At 37.6% G+C, this 27,112-nt stretch overlaps 1 protein-coding gene across 1 annotated transcript; it reads left to right on the plus strand.

Moving 5' to 3' along the window:
• The first annotated feature begins 388 nt into the window (after positions 1 to 388).
• LOC140164973 (GPI transamidase component PIG-S-like) lies at positions 389 to 25,160 on the plus strand. Its single transcript, XM_072188379.1, has 14 exons — positions 389 to 543; positions 4,367 to 4,509; positions 7,029 to 7,128; positions 9,298 to 9,396; positions 10,320 to 10,466; positions 11,232 to 11,341; positions 12,670 to 12,790; positions 13,541 to 13,717; positions 15,157 to 15,246; positions 15,656 to 15,837; positions 16,224 to 16,280; positions 18,228 to 18,356; positions 20,187 to 20,347; positions 23,674 to 25,160. The coding sequence occupies exons 1-14, from the start codon at positions 501 to 503 to the stop codon at positions 23,780 to 23,782; spliced, it is 1,668 nt and encodes a 555-aa protein (XP_072044480.1). The 5' UTR covers positions 389 to 500; the 3' UTR covers positions 23,783 to 25,160.
• The last annotated feature ends 1,952 nt before the right edge of the window (positions 25,161 to 27,112 follow it).

The raw sequence follows: 27,112 nt of genomic DNA on the forward strand, positions 1-27,112 counted from the left end.
TAATAATAATAGGCGTAATACTGAATTAGAATCATCCGTGTCGGGGGCCTACACGCACTGTTCAATAGGTAAATTCATTGCACTATTGCCATTCAACATCGATTGATTTTTTATACGTGTGATCAGCTGGTGATAGCTCATACAGAGCACGGTGCATACATTGGATAAATAAGACTAATTTTAAATAAAGATTAATTTCCTTATATTATTTCCTTCTAAAGATCCTAAACAATTATTATATTCATATGCAATCTTTTTACTGTCACGCTCAAATAACGCTACAATAGCGTTTTAACATGAGGGGATGAAATGTCCAGGGGATGAAATGTCCAGGGGATGAAAATGCGAGGGGATGAAATGTCCAGTTACCTGCTAGATCATGATATTAACAGCACAAACGTACATAACGCTTCTCTGATACATTAGATTAAGAGCAAGCTTTAAAAGAGGCTACTGCTCGAAGTCGGCTGCTGATTTTGCATCGGAGTGGTAGAAAAAAAATGGGGAAAAATAAAGCTAAGAAAGATGATAAGGATGGTGGAGGTTTGTAGAATAATTATATATTTTTAACTTAGTATTAAGTATCGTAGTGAACGTAAATTTAGCTATTGAAAGGATCGTGGGACTTGACATTTGCGATTTTAGAGTAAGCTTACCGAGCTGTGCTGACAGTGGCTGTGTATGGTGAATGATGTACCCACCTTCAGAATGTAGGTAACCTAGGCTAGGCAAACCTTAGTTAACACATTTACTAGTCAGCGAATTCGCCGAGACCGGGGCCCCAACACAATGCATATTTACATAGAAATTTGAATTTTTTTCGAGAATAGGTGGGTGAAGGAAACCTACATAAATATGTTTTCTATACTTCACTTGACCCAAATATATGATAGAGGATTTTGATAGCAGTTCCATTAAAAAAGCTGCCATCGCCATGAGACTAAGATCTAGAAACACCCCGAAATGCCGTTTTGGGGAATTTTGCTAGCTGAATCTTTTTGATGAAAGTCAATCTTTGACAAGATGTAACTTTGCTACGGAAAGTGCTATGAAAAAAGGTTTTCAGTTTTGGCTTAGTTTACTCAAGGGCTTTAATTTGATATATAAAACGATGCAATTTGATGGCAAATTTGAATTCACCTAGGATACCTACAGAATGCCTATCCTGCACGAAAACGCCTGGTGTGGCTATCTAAACATGCAGCGTTGTCATGCATGCATACTGCTGCATGTAGGTAATAGTATGAGAGGCAAACCTTAGTTTAATATTAATAACACATTTGCTACAATCAAATTACGTAATTCTTGGCCAAACTGGAACACTGTGAACGCTAGTCACTGCTAGTGGCTCCGCGATAAACACACGCGAATATAGCGTGGCAGAAAGCCTACAATGTAATGCTGGTTTCATATTACCCTGCCGCTGAGCGGCGTGGCGCACGCGTATTGCAGACAAACAGACACAATCAAGGCTTGAAACGCGCAGCGGCAAGCGGCAGGAAAGTATGCTGGAGGCTTTACACTGCGTACACGCACTACATGGACGCAACATGCATGTTCCAGTTTGGCCAAGAATTACTTAATTTGGCCCTTCGCACTTGATTATTAGTTTCCTGTTTACCGCCTGCGTCCAAAATTTAAAATCTCAAAATAATTAATTATTTTATTTTTATTTCTAATTTTCTCCTTAAAAATAACTTTCAACTACTTCTACTTGCCATTTTCTGACTTGAATAATATCAACAATAATGATAAATGAACAAAGAGTACAACTCCACCTTTGAACACTTATTTAGAAAATCAAATATTGTTGTGAAATAATTAAATGCCCGCTCTAGTCAAAACGAGTCAATAGTTGCTTGTAATAGTTCAAACTAAATAAAGAAAATAAAAGATAATTAATAATTAAAAGTCACCTCGTCCCTTTTTCAAAATCTTTAACAGGAAACTAATAATCAAGTGCGAAGGGCCTTATAGTCAGCCAAATTAGCCTAGACCGGGGCCCAAACACAATACATATTTACATGGAAATTTTTACATGTAATCTTTATCAAGATGTAACTTTGCAACGGAAAGTGCTATGATAAAACGGTTTTCAGTTTTGGATTAGTTGACTCAAGGGCTTTAATTTTGATAAAATGATGCAATTTGATGGCAAATTTGAAATCACCTAGTATACCTACATGCTGATCATGAACCTTCTGAAGTTGTAGTCAGCAGGGGGAAAACCGCAAATCGCTAACTATTTGGTGACCGGCAAGCTAGAGGTTTTTCTTGAAAATATATAAAGATGGGGCTGATATAGTGGTTTGAGCGAGGGAATTCCATGCCCTTCCAGTTCTTGGGGAAAATGAGTTTTTATAGATGTCCTTCTTGATGAATGGAATTTCAACATGTAGGTGGTGGTTTCTTCTCAAACCCGCAGCAGAAGAAGTTTGAATACCGTATAGGCTTCTTTGTTGATTCCTACCAACTCATTTTGGATTTTGTAAAACATAGCTAAACGATTTCTCTCCCTTCTGACAGCTAGAGTGTCCCATCCGAGATCTTCCAGCATTTGAGTGACACTACTTTCTCTTTGGTAATCCCCTGTGCAAAATCTTGCAGCTTTTCTCTGCACACTTTCAAGCTTCTTTATACATATGAAGGAGGCACTTATAAGGAAGAAGAAGAAGAAGAGTCCTGCCCTGTATGGGTCCCATGCACAAGCAGCGTACTCTAGGACTGGACGCACTAACGTTAGATATGCAATAGACTTCACTTCCCTGGACAAAACCACAAGTTTCTCCTCAGGAAACCTAAAGTCCGGTTTGCTTTGTTAACTGTGTTTGTAACATGTTCTCCCCAGTTCAGCTTGTTATTCAGCTGCACCCCTAAGTAAGGATTTGAGTTTGGCTGCTGTAAAACTTGCCCGCAGAAAATATAGTCTCTGTGTGGAGGGTTTCTTTTCAAGGAAATTTCCATGACTGTGCATTTGGAAGGGTTAAAGCTCATCTTCCAGGTCTCCTGCCATGTTTCAAGAGATTTTAGATCAGCTTGTAGAGAGTCCATGTCCCTTTCATCTGACACTGTAGAGTACACCAGGCAGTCGTCTGCAAAGAGTCTTACTTGGTTGCTCAACATGTCCGGGAGAACGTTTATATAGGTTAAAAACAACAACGGCCCCAACACCGCCCCCTGTGGTACTCCAGAAAGGACCTCTGTGGGTGATGAAAAGTTGCCCTCACATGCAACTCTCTGGATCCTATTTGTTAGGAAACTTCTGATCCATTGATGAAGGTTGTTTCTAATCCCATAATGATGAAGCTTATTCAGAAGGCGTTCATGAGGAACCTTATCAAAGGCTTTGGAGAAGTCTAGAACAGTTAAAATGAGTTGAGTTTCAGTGGAGCGCTTAGATCTGAAGCCATGTTGTAAATCAACCAAACTATTATGCTGCTCCAAGTGATCCATAACATGAGAATGTATAGATGAGGTGACCTCATTGTTTAATCAACAAAGACTGTTTAATAGTCTTATTGTGATGTGGCAGGAGTTTTAAAAACACGAGCCCTGAACAAAATATGATGCGCGTGCATACTGCCAGGCAAAAAACAATGGAAATTGTGATGATGCGTGCGCATACTGTCAGGCATTGACGTCAGAAGTCACATCATCTATAATATACTCCAGAATCTCGCAGGTGACGCTTGCTAACGAAACGGGTCTATAATTTTCAGGCACGGCTTTGTCCCCCTTTTTAAAGATGCCACAAATGTTTGCCTCCCTCCATTGATGGGGGAGAGTCCCTTGATCAACAGAAGCTTGGAACAAGTCTGTAAATATCGGCGCAAGTTTCTCAACAAACATTTTGAGAAACCATGGAGATGGAGGTATCTCATCAGGTCCTGCTGCTTTATTCGGAGACAGTTCCTGGAGTTGCTTTAAAACCCCCTTTTCATGAATGATTAAATCCGGAATATCTTGAATACTGCTACTGCCAAGTGTAGGAATCGCTTCCTTGTCTTCCCTTACACTAGCAAATTGTGCGTTCAATGCCTCTGCTTTTTCCTTCCCATCGCTAATCATGATATTATTGTTAACTTTGAGATCTGCGACACCGCTTTCACTTTTACCCAGTCTTTTCATGTATGACCAAAACTGCTTGGTGTTCTCTTTTATTGCAGTGGTAAGATTATTTGCAACAAACTCACGCTCGGATTCATTGAGAGATTTCTTAAGTTCTTTCTGGCAAGACAAAAAAAATTTCCAGTCATCACTACTTTTTGTAACTGACCATTTCTTTCTTCATTTAAAGGTTAATATAATGCAATCACCATTCCACTTAAATTGCTCTTTAATTTTCATTCTTGTATTTTCTTTTCAGGAGAAGAACATAATCAAATGTACTCTGCACTTGCCATAGGGTTAGTGTGCATTGTTATTGGTCTGCCATTATGGTGGAAAACAACAACTACATACAGAGCTAGTCTACCATACAGTGAAATTGACACTCTAGCACAAACACAGGTATGCTATCCCCTAGACTACCCCGTAGTCCACTTGCCCATTCTGCATATACTCTGGGTATTGTATTTGAGCTTAAAACTCTGATTTAATTAATGTGTGCACAATTGATAGATTTTCACATCTGATCTTTTAGTCACCCTACACCCTCTGTTTGTTAGCTCCCCAAGTGGACTACTGACATTGGATTGCGGTCAGAGATGCTTAACACGGCTGTCTATGAGCTTCTATGGATGAGATTGTCGGAAATCTGGCCTACTAAAATTGGCCATGATGTAATGCGTCTTTAAATGGATCTGGCTTGTGATTGGTCGCCCAGATCTCGTTATGGTTTAAATCCTGGTATCTATCATTACCATTAATAACTACATGGTACACAAGTCTGCCGCCATTGTGTTGTGTAATTGCATGAACGCGTCACTAAGTGCATGAGCGCGTATTGTATTTGCTTGCGGTTAAATTTGATTGATAAACAAGTGTGATTGACAGTGTGAGTGTCAGGGACTTTGCCCACTCAAAATCTCGTTTATAATTGGAAGTCCATAGTCTATTTTTAACCTGGAATTTCGCGATTAATAAACTTGCAGATTTTAAAATCAGAATTGTTCAGTGAAGTGCCAATACAATTATGACATTATGATAATTTATGTTGCATTCAATAATATAAGCCTACGTACACTTTACTTTTACTGTCACTAATATAATTATAATACTTTTTCATAACAATTTTATACTAGTATATATTTTGATGTAATAAATATCAGTATAATTTCGAGTTCAACTGAATGCTTTCATCATGATTAACATTAATAACCCCTATCCTTGTATTTGTTTGTTAGGCCCTTGAAAGTTCATTGTGTGTTTCCCGTCGCACATCCCATCACCAACATCAGAGAGTCATTTTGCAGAAATAATTCATTATTTTTCCATTTTATTGAAAACTTTTTTTCTACATTTGATAGTCTCAGGTGTAAAATAAACTTATACCACAGTGGCAGTGCATTATAGAGGTCAATATAAGCTGCCATTTTCTTGAGCTTGCCTTCTGTTGGTTACCATTAAGTAACATATATGTTTTAGAGGTTAATAACTGCGCATCGGTTATTTGGAGGCATTGTGAAAAATCTAAACATTTTGCCTTTGGAACCGAGGAATATCCCGAGGCGCAGCCCGAGGATATTCCGAGGTCCAAAGCAAAATGTTTAGATTTTTCACAATGCCTGGCATATTATACTGATGCAAAGTTATTAACCTCATTCATAACCGTCACTTTGATCTTTTAACTTTACAAAATAACACAAAATTTTCCTCAAAAGTTGTTTATTTTTACATCTTCCCTTTCCCAAAATCGATCAGGCTAAAACAAAACGACCAATAACAAAAGTGCGTATCAGAATCTGTGCAAATATGGTAGCGCGCATAATCCAAATCTGACAGCCAGCGCGCAGCAGTTCGTTGGACGCTGTCACGGCGCACGAGAAGTCAATTGTGTGCGACATTGGAACAATTACGCATTTTGCGGTCAATTGTGAGATATTAATGACCTCGATTTGCGTTCGCGTTTTCACAAATAATAAAATATGATTGGATCGCACGCATCGCGTTTATTAATGAGGTTATGAAATATAATTAATGGTCAAATAATTAATAACCCTAAAAGTCTTACAAAATCTTGCAAAGAAAACCACTGGGCATGCATGCACTCCACATGATGCCATGACACAATCAGCCTAAGTCATGTGTACGGAATCACTGGCCGGGCCAGCAAAACCCCTGTGGCTACCGGTCAAGTTTTTTTGCTTGGCACGCGAAGGGTCTAAGGTTTTAATTGTAAGGGTGCCAAGTAACTTCTTTGTTCATCTTCTCTCCTTTTTTGTTCCTTCTTTTCTTTCAAATAGCCAAAAAACATGTTTGGCATTTGGGTTAATACTAAAAGAGATGCCTCATCACTCACCAAAAAAAAATGTGACAGGAAACTCACAAAGCACAATCAACTTGGGAGGGCCTAATCATTGTTTTTAGTTTGTTCTTCCTAACTGCAAAGCATTGTTGGCTGGGGAAAACCTCCTATATGTGTCATTGGCCCCTGAACATGTTTAAAGCAAAACCTCCTATGTTGTTGGACTCATTAACCCTAAGCTGGAAGTATATGACCCTTGTGTTTCCCATTTGACTCTTGGTTGTCAATTATCATCCCCAAAAGTAATTTTACACCCAGATTTTAGTCGGGACTTTATAATGCTCACACATTGGGAATTCATTTTGATTCTGGGAAATTTACCCAAAAGTCAAATTACTGGAAAGAATTGATTCATCATTACTGTTAAACCTGCAGTTATAGCCAAGACGAAACATGATTCCATTTTCTGTTATCAATTGCAGATTTTAGTTTATAAACTTTGCATGAATTAGAAATAAAATGCTACAAAATCCTAGCATTTTGATATTGTATTTTACCACATTATGCCCATATTAACAGATATCGTCAGTTTGATATATTTTATTTATTCATTTGTTTTCAGATGCAATATAAAGTACCAGTAAACATTAGATCTTGCCTTAGTGAACCTTCAACCAATGAAAATAATATATTAAAACAACTGCAGGAAAAATTGAATCAAGGTAAGAATGTGTAGGGAGTTGTTGGCTATTCCAGTTGAAATCCATACACCCCCTATGGAAGACATGATGTTAATCTCCCACACAGGGAGTGTAGATTTCAAATGGAGTCATCCATTTAGGTAACCCCATTTGAAATTCACACTCCCTGTATGGAAGATTAAGGTCATGTCTTTTGTAGGGGTGTATGGATTTTAAATAGAATTGCCCATTATTTCCAACTCTGCAGACTATTTATTAGCATCCATGGGCAGGAAAACCTCCTATGTGTCTTTGGCCCCTGAACATGTTTAAAGCAAAACCTCCTATGGTCATGTTTTTTGAGGTGGGACCCAAATGCGTCACATCTTGCAATTTGTCAAAAATCAACTCCTTTTTTGTATTTCTGATTATATTTCAAAAGTTTTCACCCAAACTATGTAAAAGTATATATTTTAGAAAGCATATATTGTCAGGATTGCAAATCTGTTAAGTTTGAGTGGATATACAGGGTGTGCCAAAAAATATACAGGGTGATTCCATTGAAAAATACCTAAAAAATTGCATTTCTTTACCACTCCAATACTTCTACATAGTATATTAAATTGGAAAATGAACTTGATATTTGGAATGTACACAATTAGTCCTTTCATTAAATATTTAGTTTGCACTATATTTGTTAAGCCCATTGTGTTATACAGGGTGTGAAAAAAGTTGTATTTTAAATTGTTTAATTTAATGTAAAGTTTCCCCAAGTGCCATTTGTAAGCAAATGCACTTCAAATTTGGAAACAAAATAGTGTAAAGAATTGCTATAATATCACATTTAAATATTCAATTCCATATAGGGTTTTTCAAAAATCAATTTACAGTGAATAAATTGTAACAATGGTACATGTTGGCATATGCACAATTAGCCTACATCAATAAACTATTTAACAATAACCATAGATCAATATGTCATCAGATTAAATCCTTTGACTGCAATAATCTCCTGAGAAGATTTATTTAATAGATATTTCAAAGATAAAACAATTCAAAAGATTTATTTATGACAGATGAGATTTATTTTCATTCCTTTCTTCAGGCATGCAAAATTTAAAGCCCATTTTATTGCATGACACACATTCCCCTGCATTAATTAAAAGCTTGTTAAATCCTTAATTACAAAGTTTATTAAGATTAGCTAGGCAATTATAGTTACAGAAAGTTAAAAAATAAGATTAACATTATGCAAATGCATTTTTACTTCTACTAGGCAACAAAGTGCATATATTTTATTATTGAACACCAACTTCTCATTGGATTCACACAGAGCTCCTCCTCTACTGGCTCCTCCTCTACCGGCTCCACCCCTGGCTAATTAACTTAATTAAGCAGTTGTAATTAATTAATACATTTGTTCAACTGTATTTAATTTGTTACTATTTCATTAGATTAATAATTTATCTTCAAAATGAGACCAAAACCATTTCTTCATGATGGATTTTAGCAAAAATATATGAAGAAGAAGAAAATTTTTGTTGGAAAATGTGACAGCTCCACCTTTTTTGGGTGCCCACCTCAAAAAACATGACCCTATGTAACCTTTTTGCAGTTCTGTTTTAAAACTTAAGGACGATACTATACCTTGACGTTCAAAATTAGCAACATTTGCCACTGCATTTAATGATATTTGTATAAATGTTAGATGTGCATTGAAAATTTTGAACAAAAATTTTGTCTTCAACCCAACACCTCCCCCCCCCCCCCACCCACCGCCCCACCCACCCATATACATTTTAGATTCTTGAGTGACCTGGACAAAACAAAATTAGGGAAGTTTGACCAACAATTCACAATTTTGTGGCAAAAACAAATCTCATTAATCTGTCTTTATACATTCACAAGTTTGTAATTCCTCTGTGGAATTTGATGGAGTTAAATTTTATTTTTCATTTTAAAATTGTTTTATAATCTACCTTGTGCTGAGTTTCTAGCTATATATTCCCATTGACTTTGCATGCAACAGTTTGAAGTCCGGTAGCACCCTCTAAACTTCATTCAAAAAGCGATACAGTTTTGCATTTTTTTCACTAAAATTCACAAAATGAAAGGCTGCTCTGTTAAAAAATTAAAAATACTTTGTTCTCAGAATCAGCCGACTCTGTAACTATCATTCTACCCCTCAAAATATGCCTTTCTGTTTTTCAGATAATCCAAATTCAAAAGTTTCTGTGCAGTATAGCATAAATGTTAGAAAGTGCAATCCAAATGATCTTGATAGAGTTCATCAGCATCAAAATTTACAAGGTAAGTTAGAATAAGTAAAGATGGCTAACTTGAAAATTACAGATTTCAAGCCATATAGTTCTCAAGACAAATACATGGGTTAGAGGTCATAACCAAATTCAAATATAGATATATTCTATACCAATATTCATATCCATTGGCTTATTTGCTTGTAGTTTTTGTTTGCAAGCTGGTTTCTATACTCCAGTGATATACCTGAACTTTTTTGGGGGAAGGGGGAGGCAACTTTCAAGTGGGAAAACTTTGACAAAAATTGGCTTATAAGTACAACGAAGGCATAAAAATCTTAAATATCTGGACGGCCAGCATCCCAGAGAGGAGGCAAGACTTCTCACAGGGGGCAGCTGCCCCTTTTTCCTCCCTGAATACGCCACTGGTACTTGTATGTATACCTTGGTACAATACCAACCAGGTAGTGCTTCAGGTTACATGATAAGGGGGAGTTTTGTCACCGAGGTATAAGTGTGTTAGTGCCATAGGCGATCTAAAAGAGAAGTCCTCTTTTGGTCTATGCACTAGCGCTCGCCTTTTCATCACGAGGTCGGCAATGATCATTGGATCAAGTCCTGGCAGGACCGAGTGACTGGATACTTAGTTAACAGATGTCTGGGCAGTGTGTGACAAAAATTGTGGCAGTGGTGGTCCCTTGTGGTTTTTAACACCAGGTGGGCTTAATAAAAAATACCTGGGTATGCCTTTTATCAAGGACCAGGTACAAGGATGCACCATGTGAGAAGGGAGGAGGGGGGGGGGTTGCAGGGAGATTTGTCACCAAGGTGTAAGTAAGTGTCAAAGACCAGACAGGGAAGTCCTCTTTTGGTCTTTGATGAATTTAAGGATGCTGGCTGGGTGGTCCATGGCAATACTGATATTAAATTTGGAGATTCACTTGACTAATGTACATATCCTTTTTATATTTACAGAATTAGACAGGAGTTTCCTGAACACTAACACTGATACGGTGGGACATCCTGTTATATATTTACTATCTGGTGATCATAAAGGCTTTCAGGGTATACACACTTATATTGGCAAACAGAGAATATCTTATGTAGCAATCCACAAAGATGGTGAGTATATAATGTCATGGATTTGGTCAGAGTTTCGTCTTTTTCAAAATCAAGTTTATATTTTAAGTCAATAAAAAACTAGCAATTTATTTAAGGAATCGGATAGCAACGTTTGCACAGTATTTTTGTGGGACATGAGAGCACATCAGACACATCACATTACATTCTGAATATGACGAATGTCCTTCTGATATCCAACAATTTTGATTTTTTTTTTAATTCGCGATACAATACAAATGTTATGGCAAATTATTAAAATTGAGATTTTTGACATTAAACAGTCCTCGAAGTAATCTTTATAAATCTAATGAAGTGTATGTAGCTGCGATGAAAAGCTGACCATCAATTGAAAATTTTGACCTTTCGTATTGAAGATGTACATTTTTTCCAAAAAAAACCCTAAATGTCAGGATTTCAGGAAGCTAAATACCCATAATCCTCATTTGGCCCTCAAGCCTAAACAAATAGTTTCCTTTCAAGGCCTAATATCTGATCAAATTCACCCCCGTAATTTAATTTTCGAGGGGTGTTGTGGTATCAGGGGAAAATCGCATTTTGTCCTGTCTATTTTGAGCCCTGGTCTGAAGACAATTGAGCTTACATATTTAGAAGCTGTATTTTAATTGGGCACTCAGATGAATATAGCACATCAGAAACCAATCAGAAACGCTGAAAGAAAAACAGTAGTTATCAGGGGCTTAAAAATACAAATAGGCTTGAGGTAGACCTTCACTAAGTCTTTTACGCAATTTCTTTTTAATGCAGATTTATCAAATTCCCTGGATCATGTAGTTCAGCTTCTCAGGACAACACTAGTTAATGAGTTATCTATGGTTAAAATATGCAACGCAGCTCAGGGATTTCAACATACACAGGTAAGTTGAAATCAGCATCTAAAACTGGACATGATGCCGGAAGAAAGGAAGGGATGAGCTTAGGGAGGAATTGTGATGATTAATGAATAAATGAACAAACCACCGATTACAAAGAACCAACCAACCCAATCAATTTAGAATCTGAGACCGGATTAAAAATTCTAGTTTGTGCCTGATGTCACCTGTCAATCAAACTAAGAAACGATTTATTTATGTAGAGCAAGGGTTTTTTTTTGCCTGCCCGTATAGAGCAAGGTTTTTTTTTTCATTACCTACATGTAATAGGAAACTTTTATCCTGAAGGCACCGTATCAACAATTTCCGTTTGTTGTAGACCAAGCTTATACAAGACCAAACAATATGCAAAACACAAGTATAAAGCATTTTTACAAAGTGTGAAGTTCACCCCAGGTAATTATAGATACTGTGTGAGTTTGAGGCTGGTTTATCTTCCATGCATACATTGTAGTACCCAAAATGCACTTTGTTGTCTGTAGTAAAAAGAAGGGGCTCATTACATTACTAATTAGTAGTGTCAAATGCTGAATTGTGTTTGCAACATCATACATATAAATGTAGGTGAATAAATTTATGTCATGAGTTATTGCAATTAAAATTGCAGCCAGATAAAATCAAAAGTACTCTATTATACATTTGGATAGGTAGACAAGTTAGCAACAATATACATACAAGCTATAATGAAAGAGAGAGATAAAAAGACTATTTCACGTCTGAAATTCTGAAAACTAGACAGAAAATGCTATACTGCGCAGGTCGGCAACCAATCACGGCACACCTTTGCCCTGACGTCAGACACGATTTAGTCTTTTTATCTCTGTCTTATATTATATAGTGTGTCTTGTCTTGAGTTGAGAGCAACGCCATGTTGGATTTCACAGTGGCAGCAGGGTTAGCGCTAGGTCAAAAACCTTACAACAGGACGCAATAACTCACTGCTTTTACAAAATTTGTGTGCGAGATTTGATTTTTGGTGAGTCTGGGAGCTAAAAACACAGCCCAGCACAACCACTGAGTGGCAGATTTGAATCAGTGTTTATGTAGTTGCGTTGCCAGCGAATGGACGAATGGATAAATCGCCTTTCTACGCGTGTGTATATGCCCGGCGGGATTTGGTTAGCTCGTGTGATTTGAATCTGCCACTGCAAAGTCCAACATGGCGTTACTCTCACCTTGACACGAGTAGGTGGCTTATCAACACTCAAGATGATTTGCTGCTGTAAAGTTTGAGAATGCATCTTAACGGAGTGTAAAAGACAGCAAGTATAACTTTAATAACAGTGAATTGACTGTGTATGTATTGTTTTCAGGCTGATGCAGGTACCATGCGAGCAGTGCGTTCAACTCCAGGCTATGGGATATCTTTCAGTTTACTGAATCCTCAACCAGATGTGCTGGATGTCAAGTGGGACATACGACAAGCCATCCAGGGTGAGTCTGTTGCCCATTTTTGATGAGTCATTTTCAAGCCCAGTAAACCAAGTTGGTAAATGGACACATGCAATCTACATTCATTTTCAGTTGCCATTTTGATATGAAGTGAAATGCTGGTTTTGATTATCCCTTTAGGCTTGAGTTAATTGAGCCTTATTTACCTTATTTACCTGCAGCTTGCTCTATCCTATTGGGCTATTCCATTTAAAATCCACACTACCCTGTGGAAGATTTAGCTAAAGTCTGCCACAGAGGGAGTATCAATTTTGAATAGAAGAGACAATTGGGTAACTTCCATTTCTAATACTCACTCCAGTTGTGGAAGATATAGGTAAAGCCACAATACAGGGGGAGTATGGGTTTCAAATGATTACCTCTGACCAATTACATTTGAAAAACATCCTCCCATTATGGAACATATTTCCAAATCCTTCCACAGGGGTAGTGTGGATTTCAACTGGAATAGCCCATTCAGCAGGCTGGCCTGTAGGCAGGGTTTTTTTTGCTAGCCCTTGCGGAATTTCCAAAATGTGAATTGGTTTTTTTTCCTTTAAAAAATTGCTTACATGCATAGAATGAACTTAACCCCCTCCTCCTAAAAATTTACTTTGCTAGGCAATTTTGAACACTTTAACATCAAAAAGTGGTCCCTCTGTTATTTTTTCTTTGACAGATCCCCTAGCTATAGTAACAGGCCTAAGCACTATATTAAAATTCCACATGTTTTTATTTCCTTTCTCCATACAGATTACTTGGAACCATTCACACAAAAACTTGATGAGTTTGCCAACTTTGTAGTAGATTCCCAAGTGTTATACTACACAGGGATATCAGTGAAGCCCAAACAATCAGAGGATAAGAGTTATTACTATCTATCTCAGGGGCAGCTCCCTCAGGTCATCACACCAGTTGAGGCTAAACTAGGTAGGTGGCAGTTGCATTGGTCAGTATTATTTAAAAAATATTGTAGCATTCTACAAAAGTTGCATTTCAACTTCTTTTTTTTTTTTACAAGTATGAAAACATTGATCAAAGTTTATGACACTTACTATTAGATCCTTGTCATTTGATTGGTTAAATTAACATCACTTGACTATAATAAGTGACAAAATAACTAATCAATGGTCAAACCGTTGATTATATTTTCTATTCATTATGGTAGTCCGTACTTTATCCCACATTCTTAGTCAGTGGGAGTGGTCTAGTTCGTAGACACATTTCTGATTGGACAATCGCATGAATTTGGGTGCCGTCTATCAGGCCGTAGACGACCCCACGTCATCATGCGTCTTGATAATCCGTAACACAGCGTGTAGAGGTGTGGCGTATGTATCGCGCTGGATCGTGAGACTAGCTAGTGCGGAATACGCGAGCACGCGCTAGCAGTCGCGCAACAGAATACTGAAAAGTTGTAAACAAGTTTCGTTCATTTTATAATGAGGGGAGTTTTTATGACGGTAACTTAGTTTTTGCTTTAAAAAATTGTTTACAGTTATTAAAATAATATTTAACTGACTAAGAATGAGAATAAGCGATAGGAATTTTTATTTTGCCTATCCTCTACCTATGATGAGCGACAGGCAGGTCCAATATTTTTTATCGTAGTGGATACCCGGCTGCGCCGGCATCCACTACTCAAAATATTGGACCTGCCTGTAAATCTATCACTGATGAGAGGATAGGCAAAATAAAAATTCTATCGTTATTCTCTAAGTGCTCAATGCATTACGATTATTACTCATACCATGCTTTGACGCAATAGGGTGGGAATGACACCATATTCACTGCTCACCAGATGTCAAGTGGGACATACATCAAGTTATTCAGTGTTGATGAGTATTCATTGAACATACTGTAATGTGACTAATGAATTGTGGTACTAAAGGTGGTGTTCTGATTGCGATTACCTATATGCTTAGACGCAATAGGGTTGGAATGAGACTGTGCGCACTGCTGATAACCAAGTGTGTAGCGTTAAGTTAATGTTAAATTAAAAGAATGCTGTGAAATAGGGTACTCCAGTTGAAATAGATATTGATCCATACACCCCCTATGGAAAGCTATGGAAGACATGACCTTAAATGCCCATGCAGGATGTGCAGATTTCAAATGGAGTCACCCATTGAGGTAACCCTATTTTGAAATTCATACTCCCTGTGTGGGAGATTAATTTTGATAAGGTCATGTCTTCCATAGGGGGTGTATGGATTTCAACTGGAATAGCCCAATAAAACAACTGATGGACCAATATTAAATAATTTTAATCTGAAAATGACTATTTAAAAAAAATTAATTATAATCTATGCAGCAGAATATTATATTCACAAACATTTTTTTCTGTCTTTGTTTTTATTTATAACCAGGATCTCATGTATCAACCTATCCAAGTCTAAATTTCTTGCTTTACGTTCCCAAAAGAAATCATGCACCATTGTATGTCGTTGACGCTAAAGGTAAGAACCGATAGAAGTATTTAGAAGTAAAGGCATGTTTTAGTACAGCTATGAGCTCCCTGCTTAGGTTTACTATGCATGTGCTCCCTACTCATGTGTTTTTAATCAGTTACTCTGGGTTTCCACATACATACTTGACCTCTTCTCATATTCTGTACAGTCTCGCTCTTGAGTGGACTTCAGTTTAGCTGCTAGTGATTCAGTGGCTGGGGTACTGTTATAGCTAAAACCTCAAAAGTTATCTCTCCCAACTCCAGAGATGCTCTGCAAAAAGGTGGATTTTTCCCCACAATTACAAGATTTTCAAATTTGAAGTGATTTTGAAGTTTTATTGTGGTTTTAACTTAACTTTGATAAATTTGCTACTGATATATACGTTTACATGTCCTAAAACATATATTCTTTGTAGGTGACCAAGTGTCCACTAATGCCTTTCTGAGTCCTCGATGGGGCGGTGTAATGGTTTACAATGTCCAGGACCCTACCAACAACACTGAATTACCTGCTGAGGTGATGGTGAATATGCATTCAGCAATGGAAGTATTCTTATCTCAGCTGAGGTTGCTCATCGGAATACCAGCTCAGTCTCAGGTAAATGAAAAATGGTAGTAACGATCAAGACATACGCAATATATGACAGGTCATACCAGAACCAGAAGTATGCAATTGTTGGCCTAACATACACCTCATGCATGGTACTGGTATATTGGTTCATGCTTTTATCAACATCTCTGTCAATAAACACAAAAACAAAACAAAAACAGCTTTATGTACTCCTAATCATCCATCAATCATTATCTGATGATGTACATATCCTAGACATGGACACACATAATATATGCTCACAGTTTTCATAAAGTAAAAGAATTTCAAAATAAAATAAAAAAATCACAGAACAGTTTTTAGCAAGTTATCTACATATAACTGTGTATTGAAGTATAAATTATTTGACCAGTTTAAATTTGCTTTCCTTGTAGGGTGGTGTATCTAACGTGCATATTGAGCAGCCTGGAGCATCAGGTGTTACTGATTGGGTGAGTTTGAACATATAATATGCATATGCAGTAAATAAGGTTTCTATAATAATGATTGAAAATGCTTTACTATCAACTCACTCACCTCAGCAATTAAGAAATCACCTGCTTGATGGTGATCAGCTTGAGGTGTTGACTGTTTAGTAATTGTACCATACTTGTACATTAGGGTGATTCACAAAAAATGAAATTGGTATTTTTCAACGGGACACCCCCTCATTTTGTTCATTTTGATAATAAAATCATACCTGCAAAATATGTATAAAAATTCAAAAAAGGATATGGGGTGCTACCGGTGAATGAACTTTTGTACACAAAGTCAATGGGATTTATGAGCCATTTTCTTTACAACACAAAAAAGCCATGTTAATTTTCCCTGATTGTGCCAAAAATATTTGATCATAGTGTGAGTAATGTCCTTAAAATAAATGCTAAAGAAAATTGTAAAATGTTAACCCGCTTTCCAGAAAATTGAATTTTGTGAAAACTGTTACATTTGGGGCAAGGCAGTTGCTGGAACAGCCAAAATATTATGAACTGGCCACTATCCAATGTTGTGACCCCAATTTATATACATTTCTTTTCAACCATGGTGAATCTAATCCTTCCTGTGGTCATTCAATTCAAACAATACAAATCTTCATCAGGTATGGCCATAATGACCACCCTTGATACAGATGTATGGATTTTGATAGTTACTATTACATAAGATTTCAAAAGCTGGTATCACCATTGGGGTAAACTAATATGTGAAGAATTTTAATCTTTTTTTTTATCAACAGTTCACTTCAATAAGGTATAAATTTGGGGTGCCTGGTGGGATTCCAGGGGATATCCCAGGGTATTCTTTTCTTGAGCTACACTCCCTCTGTCACTTTTGAAACATTTTTTATTATTACAGTCAACTATGAACTTTAATTTGGTAAAAAACCCATGTTTTCACAAAGTTAGGTATATCATTGAACATTTACTTCAGTTTTGCAAGCCTGGTAGACTTTTTAGGCCCTGAAATAAGCGTTTGAAATTTTTGACAAAAAATCCCATTGACTTTGTGTACAAAAGTTCATTGACCGGTAGCACCCCTAAACTTTTTGAATTTTTTCATATTTTGCAGGTATGATTTTATTATCAAAATGAACAAAATGAGGGGGTGTCCGTTGAAAAATACCAATTTCATTTTTTGTGAATCACCCTATTGTACATAGGGCAGCATGACTTTAGATGTAATTGTGACTATTGGACTTGGTGATATAGTGTATCTTGTCTCAAGTTGAGAGTAATGCCATGTTGGATGTGGCAGATTCGAATCAGTGCGTTTATGTGGTTGCGTCACCAGGGTACAGACAAATTGCCCTTCTATGTGTGTGTATATGCCCCGCTGGATTAAGTTAGCATGCACGATTCAAATCTACCACTGTGAAATCCAACATGGTGTTGCTGTTAACTTGAGATGAGACAGAATAAAGTTGACTGTTTTTGCATGCTATGAGCACAGATATCCCAGTAAAATTGGGCAGAACTAATGCTCACTGTGCAAATTCTGGGGTTTTTTTGCCCCTCTGACAAAAAGTACAGTCACACCACTGCAGTTTTACTTTTGCAACTTACTTGGTGTCTTTACTCTATGTGTAATAAATTGCAGGAAATTCACATACTGTAAAGATTTCCTAATGGCACATGGGCTCCATTGACATAACTTTAATTTAGGCTCAAACTAAAAGTGCAATCCCTTTTCAATTTCCACCAGCAAATAAGGGCATGGGGACCCTAAAATCATGTTGGGATTTTCAGAGGAAGAAGCTCTCTATTTGTACCCTAAGGTAAAGGAGTCCATGTGCGCCATTAGACAAATCTTTGCGGTATACCCATGTCACCCAGAATTAGGGTTAAATCAATTCATAAAACAAAGAAATGAATGCCATATTTCCTTTTCTTTCCAAATTCTAGGAATATGATGTCTTACTACGAGGGCGTACACTAGAGAACATAGCCACCGCTAGTGCAACACTGGTGTCTCTATCACAGCTACTGGACAAGATTGGCAATATTGTTATCAATGATGATATTGCACAACAGGTAGGCATGACTGTTCAATCCAAAGAAAAAGGCAGTGTTCCTGATTTGTATTTGTAGTCTAATGATGTCAACTAGACATTACCGATCTAGCCACCATTCGATAATAATGTTGAAAACAGCTCCACAGAGGATTCCGTTTGATAGTAAATGGATCTACTATAATTCTAAATTGCTGGATTTTAGTCATCATTCGTGTATAGGTATAACATCATTATATTGACATTTAAACACACAATGACATAAACATCTCAAAAAAAGTAACTAACCCCCCTTAAATAATGAACATTATTCAAAAAGGGACTATTGTATTACAAATCTGTAAAATGCATTGGAAGCAGAATTTATTTCTGCGCATTTTGACACCTCATTTGATACGATAGCCCAAAAAACAATAAAACACCAGTCAATTTAATGTAGCGAGGTCCAGATTTGAAAGTTGCACTTACATACAAATTTTTACAATACAAAAACACTCAGATATCATTACACAGATTTCCTTCCATTACACTGAATGCAAAATCAATACAATTTACTGCAACTGTCAAATCTTGGGCTACATTGATTTAAATGTACGCTGTGACGTCAATATTTAGTCAATTGCTACAAATGAGGTGTCAAAATGTGTAGAAATAAATTCTGCTTCCAACACATTTTACAGATTTGTAATACAATCACCCGTGTTTGAATAATGGTCATTATTGAAGGGGGTTAGTTACTTTTTTTGAGATGTTTATAATTCTGTGTTGTATTCTTATTACACAGGCTTTGGATATCGACATTTTCCAATGATGCACTGCATATTTTGGCCTCTCCCTAGCAAACACTGCAAGTGTATCGTGTTGTCAGAAAAATTGACTGAATAATTGTCCACACTTTTACCACTGTTTTAGATGAAAATTGTTGCATCTGGAATGTCTTCAGCTGTTGAAATTTGGAGTTGTCTTTTGCCTATCAACTCGGCATTGACATATTTTGCAAACAATGAATATTCAATTTTATATTGATAATCAAGGTTCAATGAGAGTTAATTTGATTAGTCAACTTTATCTTTTAGGGAGCACAGCTTTATTGATTTGATGAGCCGTCTTTGATAACGCATTGTAGCGAAGAGGTACCTGGCTTTTAACAAAAACCAAACCCATGAAAGCCTGTAGCAAACTCTGCCAGGCTCCGCTGAATTGTACACACCGCTCCGATACCACGCGTTGACCAAATATCGATCAAATCTATTTTATGACCATGCTTGAATTAACAACCACTTGAAACCTAATTACACATAATATTGACTTTATATTCACCGCAGATACGATCCCAGACATGCTTATTTAATGACCAATTGAGCAGTTGATAAGGGGGTCGTTATATACTTACGGAACACAAAGGCAATTGATTATGGTTGTGCCATCTACCTTGTTTATATTAAATCCTGTTGGTTTGCTGAATGGCTCCGATATATATCAGCAAACAGGTTTGCTGCTCGCTTGTTCCTATTGAACGCTCTGGCGTACACGACCCCATATCGAATACAGCAAAGCATGGCTGAGCTCATCAAATCATTAAAGCTGTGTGCTCCCTTAGAGCAAAGGTTGCCTATTCACTGCATTTTTCTGAGTTGAAGTGTCAGTTCAACATCTTTTTGGTGCGATCATCTGTTACAATCAGCTGGTTTTACTTTCAAACTGCTATTGCATTACATGATGTCACGCTTCATCAATTTAAGCTATCGGTGATCTGGATGAAGGACAACTTTCTCAATCAAATTAGGTCTTCAACAGAAGATGCTTGATGGTTCCATATATTGAACGATGTTATTATTTTCATTACCCCTAGGTTTACAAAGCAGTGGAGTCAGTGAATCAGGGTCATGCTTATCTACAACAAGGCAATCTATACAGAGCATTCCATGCATCAAAGAGAGCCATTGCTGCATCAGAAAAAGCTTTCTTTGATCCTTCATTGTTAGAACTACTCTACTTTCCAGATGATCAAAAGTAAGATGCTGTTCCATTTTTCACCTGGTGTGGCAGTGACATCAGTGTGCATTTCTTTAGGCACAGGTTTAAATAGCTAGCATTCTCACAAAGTGCTGGTGTACACACGCATGCATAACCCGAACTGAACACAAGGTTTTTTTGCTTTCGGAAGGGAAAGAAGAAACGAAAAAGGAGAGAAGATGAACAAAGAAGTCACTTGGTACCCCTGGGATTCGAACCTCAGACCCCTCGCATAACACCGAAGATCACCGACCTGTAGCCGCACGGATGACACTTGCCCGGCCAGCGATTCCCTGGGTATATATGACTTAGGCTGATTGCGTCATCACATCACGTGCAATGCATGCACGAGCAGTGGTTTTAATAGTGAGATTTAGTGAGACCTGATTCAGTTAGGGTTAAAGGTGCCGCATAGATGCACACATTAAACAGCTGCCTCTACGCGTTGACGTCACTGCCACATCAGGGTGAAAAATGCTATAGCTTTAGCTGCACATACATTCCTAGATCATGTACATTGCAAGTATAAGAAAAGATATTGCAAATTTAGCATTGTATTAATGGTCTGATTATTTGGGTCAAAATTGTTATAGAGAAGTGTGAATTTCATAATATTGGGATCAAGTCCAGTTGAATGTAAGAGAGAAAAGTTTTACAAGCTTCAATTGCTGATAACAAAACCGTTTTCAAAAACTTATCAATATTATTGCCAAATTGTCAAAGGTTTCCCACTTATCTATTCAAGGCTCAATTATCACAAGTTTTGATTAATCAACAAAAACATATTGGAGAAATTGATTGTTTGAAAGGAGTTGGTGATATCCAATATGTGGATTCTGGTTTTTCTAGCAAAAGTCAGTTTGTATCAAAATTCCTAACCACAAGGTAATAGGCATATTGCATAACAATAGGTACACATCAGGGGGTTAATCCATCTGCTTTGTTATTACAATATGCATTTTGTATTGTGGGAAGAAATTTCGGTACAAATTGACTTTGGAAGGACAGATCCAGGATCCATGTATTGATACTCATAGATAACTGCAGGGGCATCCTGAGCATGAAATTGGTCAAATAATAATAATACTAAAGGCTTATACGTGCCAGTATCTGTGATGAGAATAACACCCTTGGCCAGTGGCGGTGCTACGGGGGGACATGGGGGGGTGAATGCCCCCAGACAGAAGCTCTGCCCCCATTGCCCCCCCCCCCCAGAAAAATTGAAAAGAGGGTGAAAAGCCACTTTTAGCCCAAATTAGGTGAAAATGCCCCTCCCCCAGTCAGAGGCTCTGCCCCCCTTGCCCCCTAAAAAAAAAAATTCTGGTGCCACCACTGCTCTTGGCACTGTTCTTTCAAAAAATATCTGGAGCAATGACTTATAAGGCCATCTTAATTTGATAGTTTGTCTCCAAGCCCGCAAGCCGTTCCCAAGTTGAAAACCTATTGCGGAATGCGTTTTTTTTTTTTCAATGATTTGTTTTTTGTCTCGCCTGATAAGGCAGGAGACTATATAATCACTTTTCCGTATGTATGTGTGTAGGGGTGTATGTGTGTGTGTATGTGACAAATTTGGTTAAAGTTTTGGTTAAAGTTTGCTTTCCGCCTATTTTCTAGGAGAATATGAGTAGCACGTTCCTCAAACTTGGTGGGTGGGTGCATCTTGACCCAAGACAGAACCGGTTTGTATTGGTTAGTGGGTCAAGGTCACTGAGGTCATGTAGGGGTCATCTGAGGTCAAATGAGTAAAAACTGTCGTATGGGCATGAAACTTGGTTGGTACAGTCAACATTTAAAGCCAAATTTTTGGAAGGTCATTTCAAGGTCACCAGGGGTCATCTGAGGTCAAATTAGTCAAAACTGTTGTATGGGCATGAAACTTGGTGGGTACAGTCAACATTTAAAGCCAAATTTTTGGAAGGTCGTTTCGAGGTCACCAGGGGTCATCTGAGGTCAAATTAGTAAAAACTGTTGTACGGGCATGAAACTTGGTGGGTACAGTCAACATTTAAAGCCAAGTTTTTGGAAGGTCTTTTCAAGGTCACCAGGGGTCATCTGAGGTCAAATTTAGTAAAAACTGTTGTACGGGCATGAAACTTGGTGGGTACAGTCAACATTTAAAGCCCAATTTTGGAAGGTCATTTCGAGGTCACCAGGGTCATCTGAGGTCAAATTAGTAAAAACTGTTGTACGGGCATGAATCTTGGTGGGTACAGTCAACATTTAAAGCCAAATTTTTGGAAGGTCATTTCGAGGTCACCAGGGGTCATCTGAGGTCAAATTAGTAAAAACTGTTGTATGGGCATGAAACTTGGTGGGTACAGTCAACATTTTAAAGCCAAATTTTTGGAAGGTCATTTCGAGGCCACCAGGGGTCATCTGAGGTCAAATTAGTAAAAAATTTCAGATAGGCATGAAATTTGGTGGGTACAGTCAACATTTAGAGCCAAATTTTTGGAAGGTCTTTTCAAGGTCACCAGGGGTCATCTGAGGTCAAATTTAGTAAAAACTGTTGTACGGGCATGAAACTTGGTGGGTACAGTCAACATTTAAAGCCCAATTTTTGGAAGGTCATTTCGAGGTCACCAGGGTCATCTGAGGTCAAATTAGTAAAAACTGTTGTATGGGCATGAAACTTGGTGGGTACAGTCAACATTTTAAAGCCAAATTTTTGGAAGGTCATTTCGAGGCCACCAGGGGTCATCTGAGGTCAAATTAGTAAAAAATTTCAGATAGGCATGAAATTTGGTGGGTACAGTCAACATTTAGAGCCAAATTTTTGGAAGGTCATTTCAGGGTCACCAGGGGTCATCTGAGGTCAAATTAGTAAAAACTGTTGCATGGGCATGAAACTTGGTGGGTACAGTCACCATCAGCCAGATAATCGTGCCCAGCCGATAACCGCCAAATTCATTTACCTCTACCCAAAGTAATCGCAAAAGCAGGTGGTCGCGAAAGCAGGCGAGACTCGTGGTTCGAGAACCGCCTTGTATCTGCTTTTCATCTCTCAAGGAGATTTCACTGTGGTCAAGATGAAGACTTTTATTGAGATCTATGATTTAGGCTATTTTCACGTCTGACGATGTCAGACGTTATATTTTTGTGTGTCAGACGTGAAAATAGCTTAAATAAAACAAAGGGAAAAAATGAAATTTTCTCAAAAAGCGGGCAATTTTATTAATGCGCGCGGGGCTTTGAGACAAACCATTAAATTAAGATGGCCTAAATTTTAATAATTTTTTCTAAAGGGGACGGGCAAAACAACCATATAAATTTGGAAGTAATATCATTGTCTTACAAAAGAATTTCATTTTTTTTTTCTGTAGATTTGCCATCTACATTCCACTATTTCTACCCATCAGTATACCAGTGTTTGCATCCCTCTTCAAGGTGGTGAAGTGGTTCCGTGCCAGAAGGAAAACTAAACAAGATTGATGACTTGGGCAATCGAAAGCTGATTCCGGTCCCGAAGATTGGCAGAGGAAAACTCAGGCTTAATAGAATATGGAGACATATCAAATTATGCCCTGTTTTTAAGAAATGTGTGCAAATTACACACATTAAATACTTTTTACACCAAAATGGTCCACCAAAGGGCAAATTGTTTGAAATGGCAAACTTTGGCCTATATGTGCTTTCAAGTGGATAGACCCTATCCCATCTAGCTACACGCTGATCAACATCTGGTCATCCGAGTACTTGAGCCTGTGAAGGAATAGTATAGGCCCTTTGTATTGTGCACCATAGGGGAAGAGGAAGCAGAGACTTTTTTTGCAATATTTTCAGCACCTGTTTGGTGATCTTGATGGAATGCTGCAGCCAGAAAAAAACTGTTTCAATTGTCCAAGATCGCAGCAGTTGGAAGAAACTTGTGGTGGCCTGCTCCACAGTCGACTGATGATCGATGGCCTGTGTGTGCTGTCAGCTTTGGGCAAGGGACAGGCCTGATGATAACTGAAAGTATAATGTACTTTCTCAGTGGCAGCGAAGCTTTAAAATTCAAGGGAGGGGGACAAACATATTTTGTGCCGCTTTTACTGGCATATTTGGACAGATTTATAGGGGAGTATAGTGATGTTATCACTGTAGAAGTGATGATGTAACAGGATTAACTACCATAGCAATGGATTAATAAAATTTTTAAATATATCACACTGCACTACAGCGTTCACACGGTACCTATGCATTGAACCATAGATGCCAAAGAACAGGGATAAAGACCTAAAGGATGCTGATCATTCCCACCTGTAAGATTAGTATCTTTGAAAAGAGCAGTTTTGTATTCAATCTATGATTGCAGACATACACAGATGATGAGTGCAACATGCTTGTAGTGCAGGGCAATATATTATGTATTGATCTATTGTTATGGTAGTTAATCCTGTTACATCATCACTTCTACGGCGAATAATTACTGGCATACAGCTAAAAAAACACCCAAAACAATTTGGGTCATCTGGGTCCGTAGAACAAGGGTTTTTTTGTCACTGTCTAAAATTTATTCTTGATCCCTGGTGATTCTTGTACCCGGGTCCCCGGCCGTAAATTACATAGGGTACCTGGGCACAAAATTACCTGAAATAATGCAATAGTTTTTGTTGGCCGATCTTGAGATATTGTATTTGACCCATAGGATGTCGTCAGCCTACTACGCTAATTGCCGAAGTCATTTTTTGTAATTTTAAGAACAAAGTACAAAATGTGGTTCAAGTATAAATTTAAACATATTTTTTTCAAGTTTTTTCAAGGGGCCACTTACTGTTTACTATATATTGAATGTTTTCTAGAATGCAGAAATATTAGCTGCATAGACTTGTGCAGTTTTTCTCTGATTTCAATTTGATTACACGCTTCAGGTACACTGAAGAGCTGCAAGTTAGAAAGTTCACCGTTTATTAGGGAAAGGGTGTTAATTGGGACAACATAGTGATAATTGATTAGTCTTAATAATGGTATCATTGCCACATATAAATTCTACATTTACTTTGAGAATCCTAAAACAAACTGAAATTCAAACAAAAGTATCATGTACACTCTTGCACATTGGGCTATTCCAGTTGAAATCCATACACCCCTATGGAAGACATGGCCTTAATCTTACACAGGGAGTGTGAATTTCAAATGGTGTTACCTAAATGAGTGACTCCATTTGAAATCTACACCCACTGTGTAGGAGAGTAAGGTTGTGTCTTCCAGGGAGTGTATGGATTTCAGTTGGAATAGCTCATTTTTAGTAACAGCAAGTTCACAGCTTTCCAAAAAACCTTCGAAGAGAAACGGTTCTCCAATTCAGCCAGCACATTTTGCTGGATGTTTCCGAATTTATTTGGGGGGGGTGATTTTTTGTCTTGTATCATGTACATAAATGAAATAAAATGGCAATAAAATATGATTTTATTGCCACATTTTCTAGAAATAAATTGAAATTGTGCAATATTTATTATATTGTCATACCATGAGAGTTGATACATCAAAGTGCCCATGGATTAGCATGGGCAAGTGGACACTTTTAACTTGGTTGGGGTACTCGGTGTGGTACCTATTTTTGAAAACAGGGTTTAGGACCTGACTGGGAACTCTCACTTTGAATTGATGGCCACATCTCTCCACTTTACCCCCACCGAATGCATATTTAGGTATCAGGGGAAAGCTCTAGTGACATTTGGGCCTTAAATATGTTTCATTTATGCAGTATGAAAAAAAAAACCTTAGTTTAGTGGTTTCCACTTCGGTGCTGCCAACAAAGGAATGTGTTGCCCTTGGCCCAGGGTCTTGGGGGCCCTAAAAAGTAAAGATAACTTAGGGTACCATTACAAAGCAAACAAAGGAACCTTTGAGTCCATACAAGTTTTTTCCTTTACAGGGCTCATGTGAAATTCACACTCCCTTTGTGGAAGATTAAGGTCGTCTCTTCCAAAGGCTGTGAGGATTTCGACTCGAATACTGTTATTTGAAACAAAGATGACACTGACAAAAGATGACACGCTGACAAAGTTTACATCCATTTTTGAGTCAATAATTTAATGTTGATCCATTTCTTGATCTATGTCATATCTGAACATGGACAATACATACTTTTGACCAATTTTAAGCAACTAAAAACCACATAAGATTCAAAATTTACTGCACTTCCAATCAAAGACTCTCTAAAACCTAGAATACCAATTCAAAATTGATATCAAAATTCCATTAAATTAATGTAGGATTTATAACTGAAATGTAAATTCCCTAGTAACACACAATGTTGTTACAGCATCACATAACATTGTTACAACATTATGTGACATCTGATGTGACAATGTCACAACATTGTCACCACAATGTCACATAATGTTGTTACAACACCACACCCTTGTCACAACATTGCATAACTGTTACAATGTCATATAATGTTGTCACAATGTCACATAACGTTGTTACGTCACATAATGCTGTTACAACATCACACCGTTGTCACAATGTCACATAACGTTGTCACGTCACATAATGCTGTTACAACGTCACATAACGTAACAATTTGGCTACAACATTGTTTGTTAGCAGGGTTATTCAAAACAATTTATAAAATAAAAATGGATACAGTCATGTACCACATGCATACCATATTTTTGCGGTACTAGCTATTTGTGTATACCCTAGATGTGTAATGTTACATTACATACAATGGTAATTTCTCAGTGCATACATGGAAAATTACTCTTAAAGGTTTTATATGTGGTGGGGGAAACATGCGTAGATAAGGTCAAAACAAGTTTACAGCGTTGT

This window comes from Amphiura filiformis, chromosome 11 (genome assembly GCF_039555335.1).
Source record: "Amphiura filiformis chromosome 11, Afil_fr2py, whole genome shotgun sequence".
Lineage (NCBI taxonomy): Eukaryota > Metazoa > Echinodermata > Ophiuroidea > Amphilepidida > Amphiuridae > Amphiura > Amphiura filiformis.

Coding starts and splice junctions, on each gene's coding strand:
- LOC140164973 (XM_072188379.1), top strand. CDS start 501: ATGGGGAAAAATAAAGCTAAGAAAGATGATAAGGATGGTGGAG. Junction 4,510..7,028: donor ACACTCTAGCACAAACACAG/GTATGCTATCCC, acceptor ATTTGTTTTCAG/ATGCAATATAAAGTACCAGT. Junction 7,129..9,297: donor GCAGGAAAAATTGAATCAAG/GTAAGAATGTGT, acceptor TCTGTTTTTCAG/ATAATCCAAATTCAAAAGTT.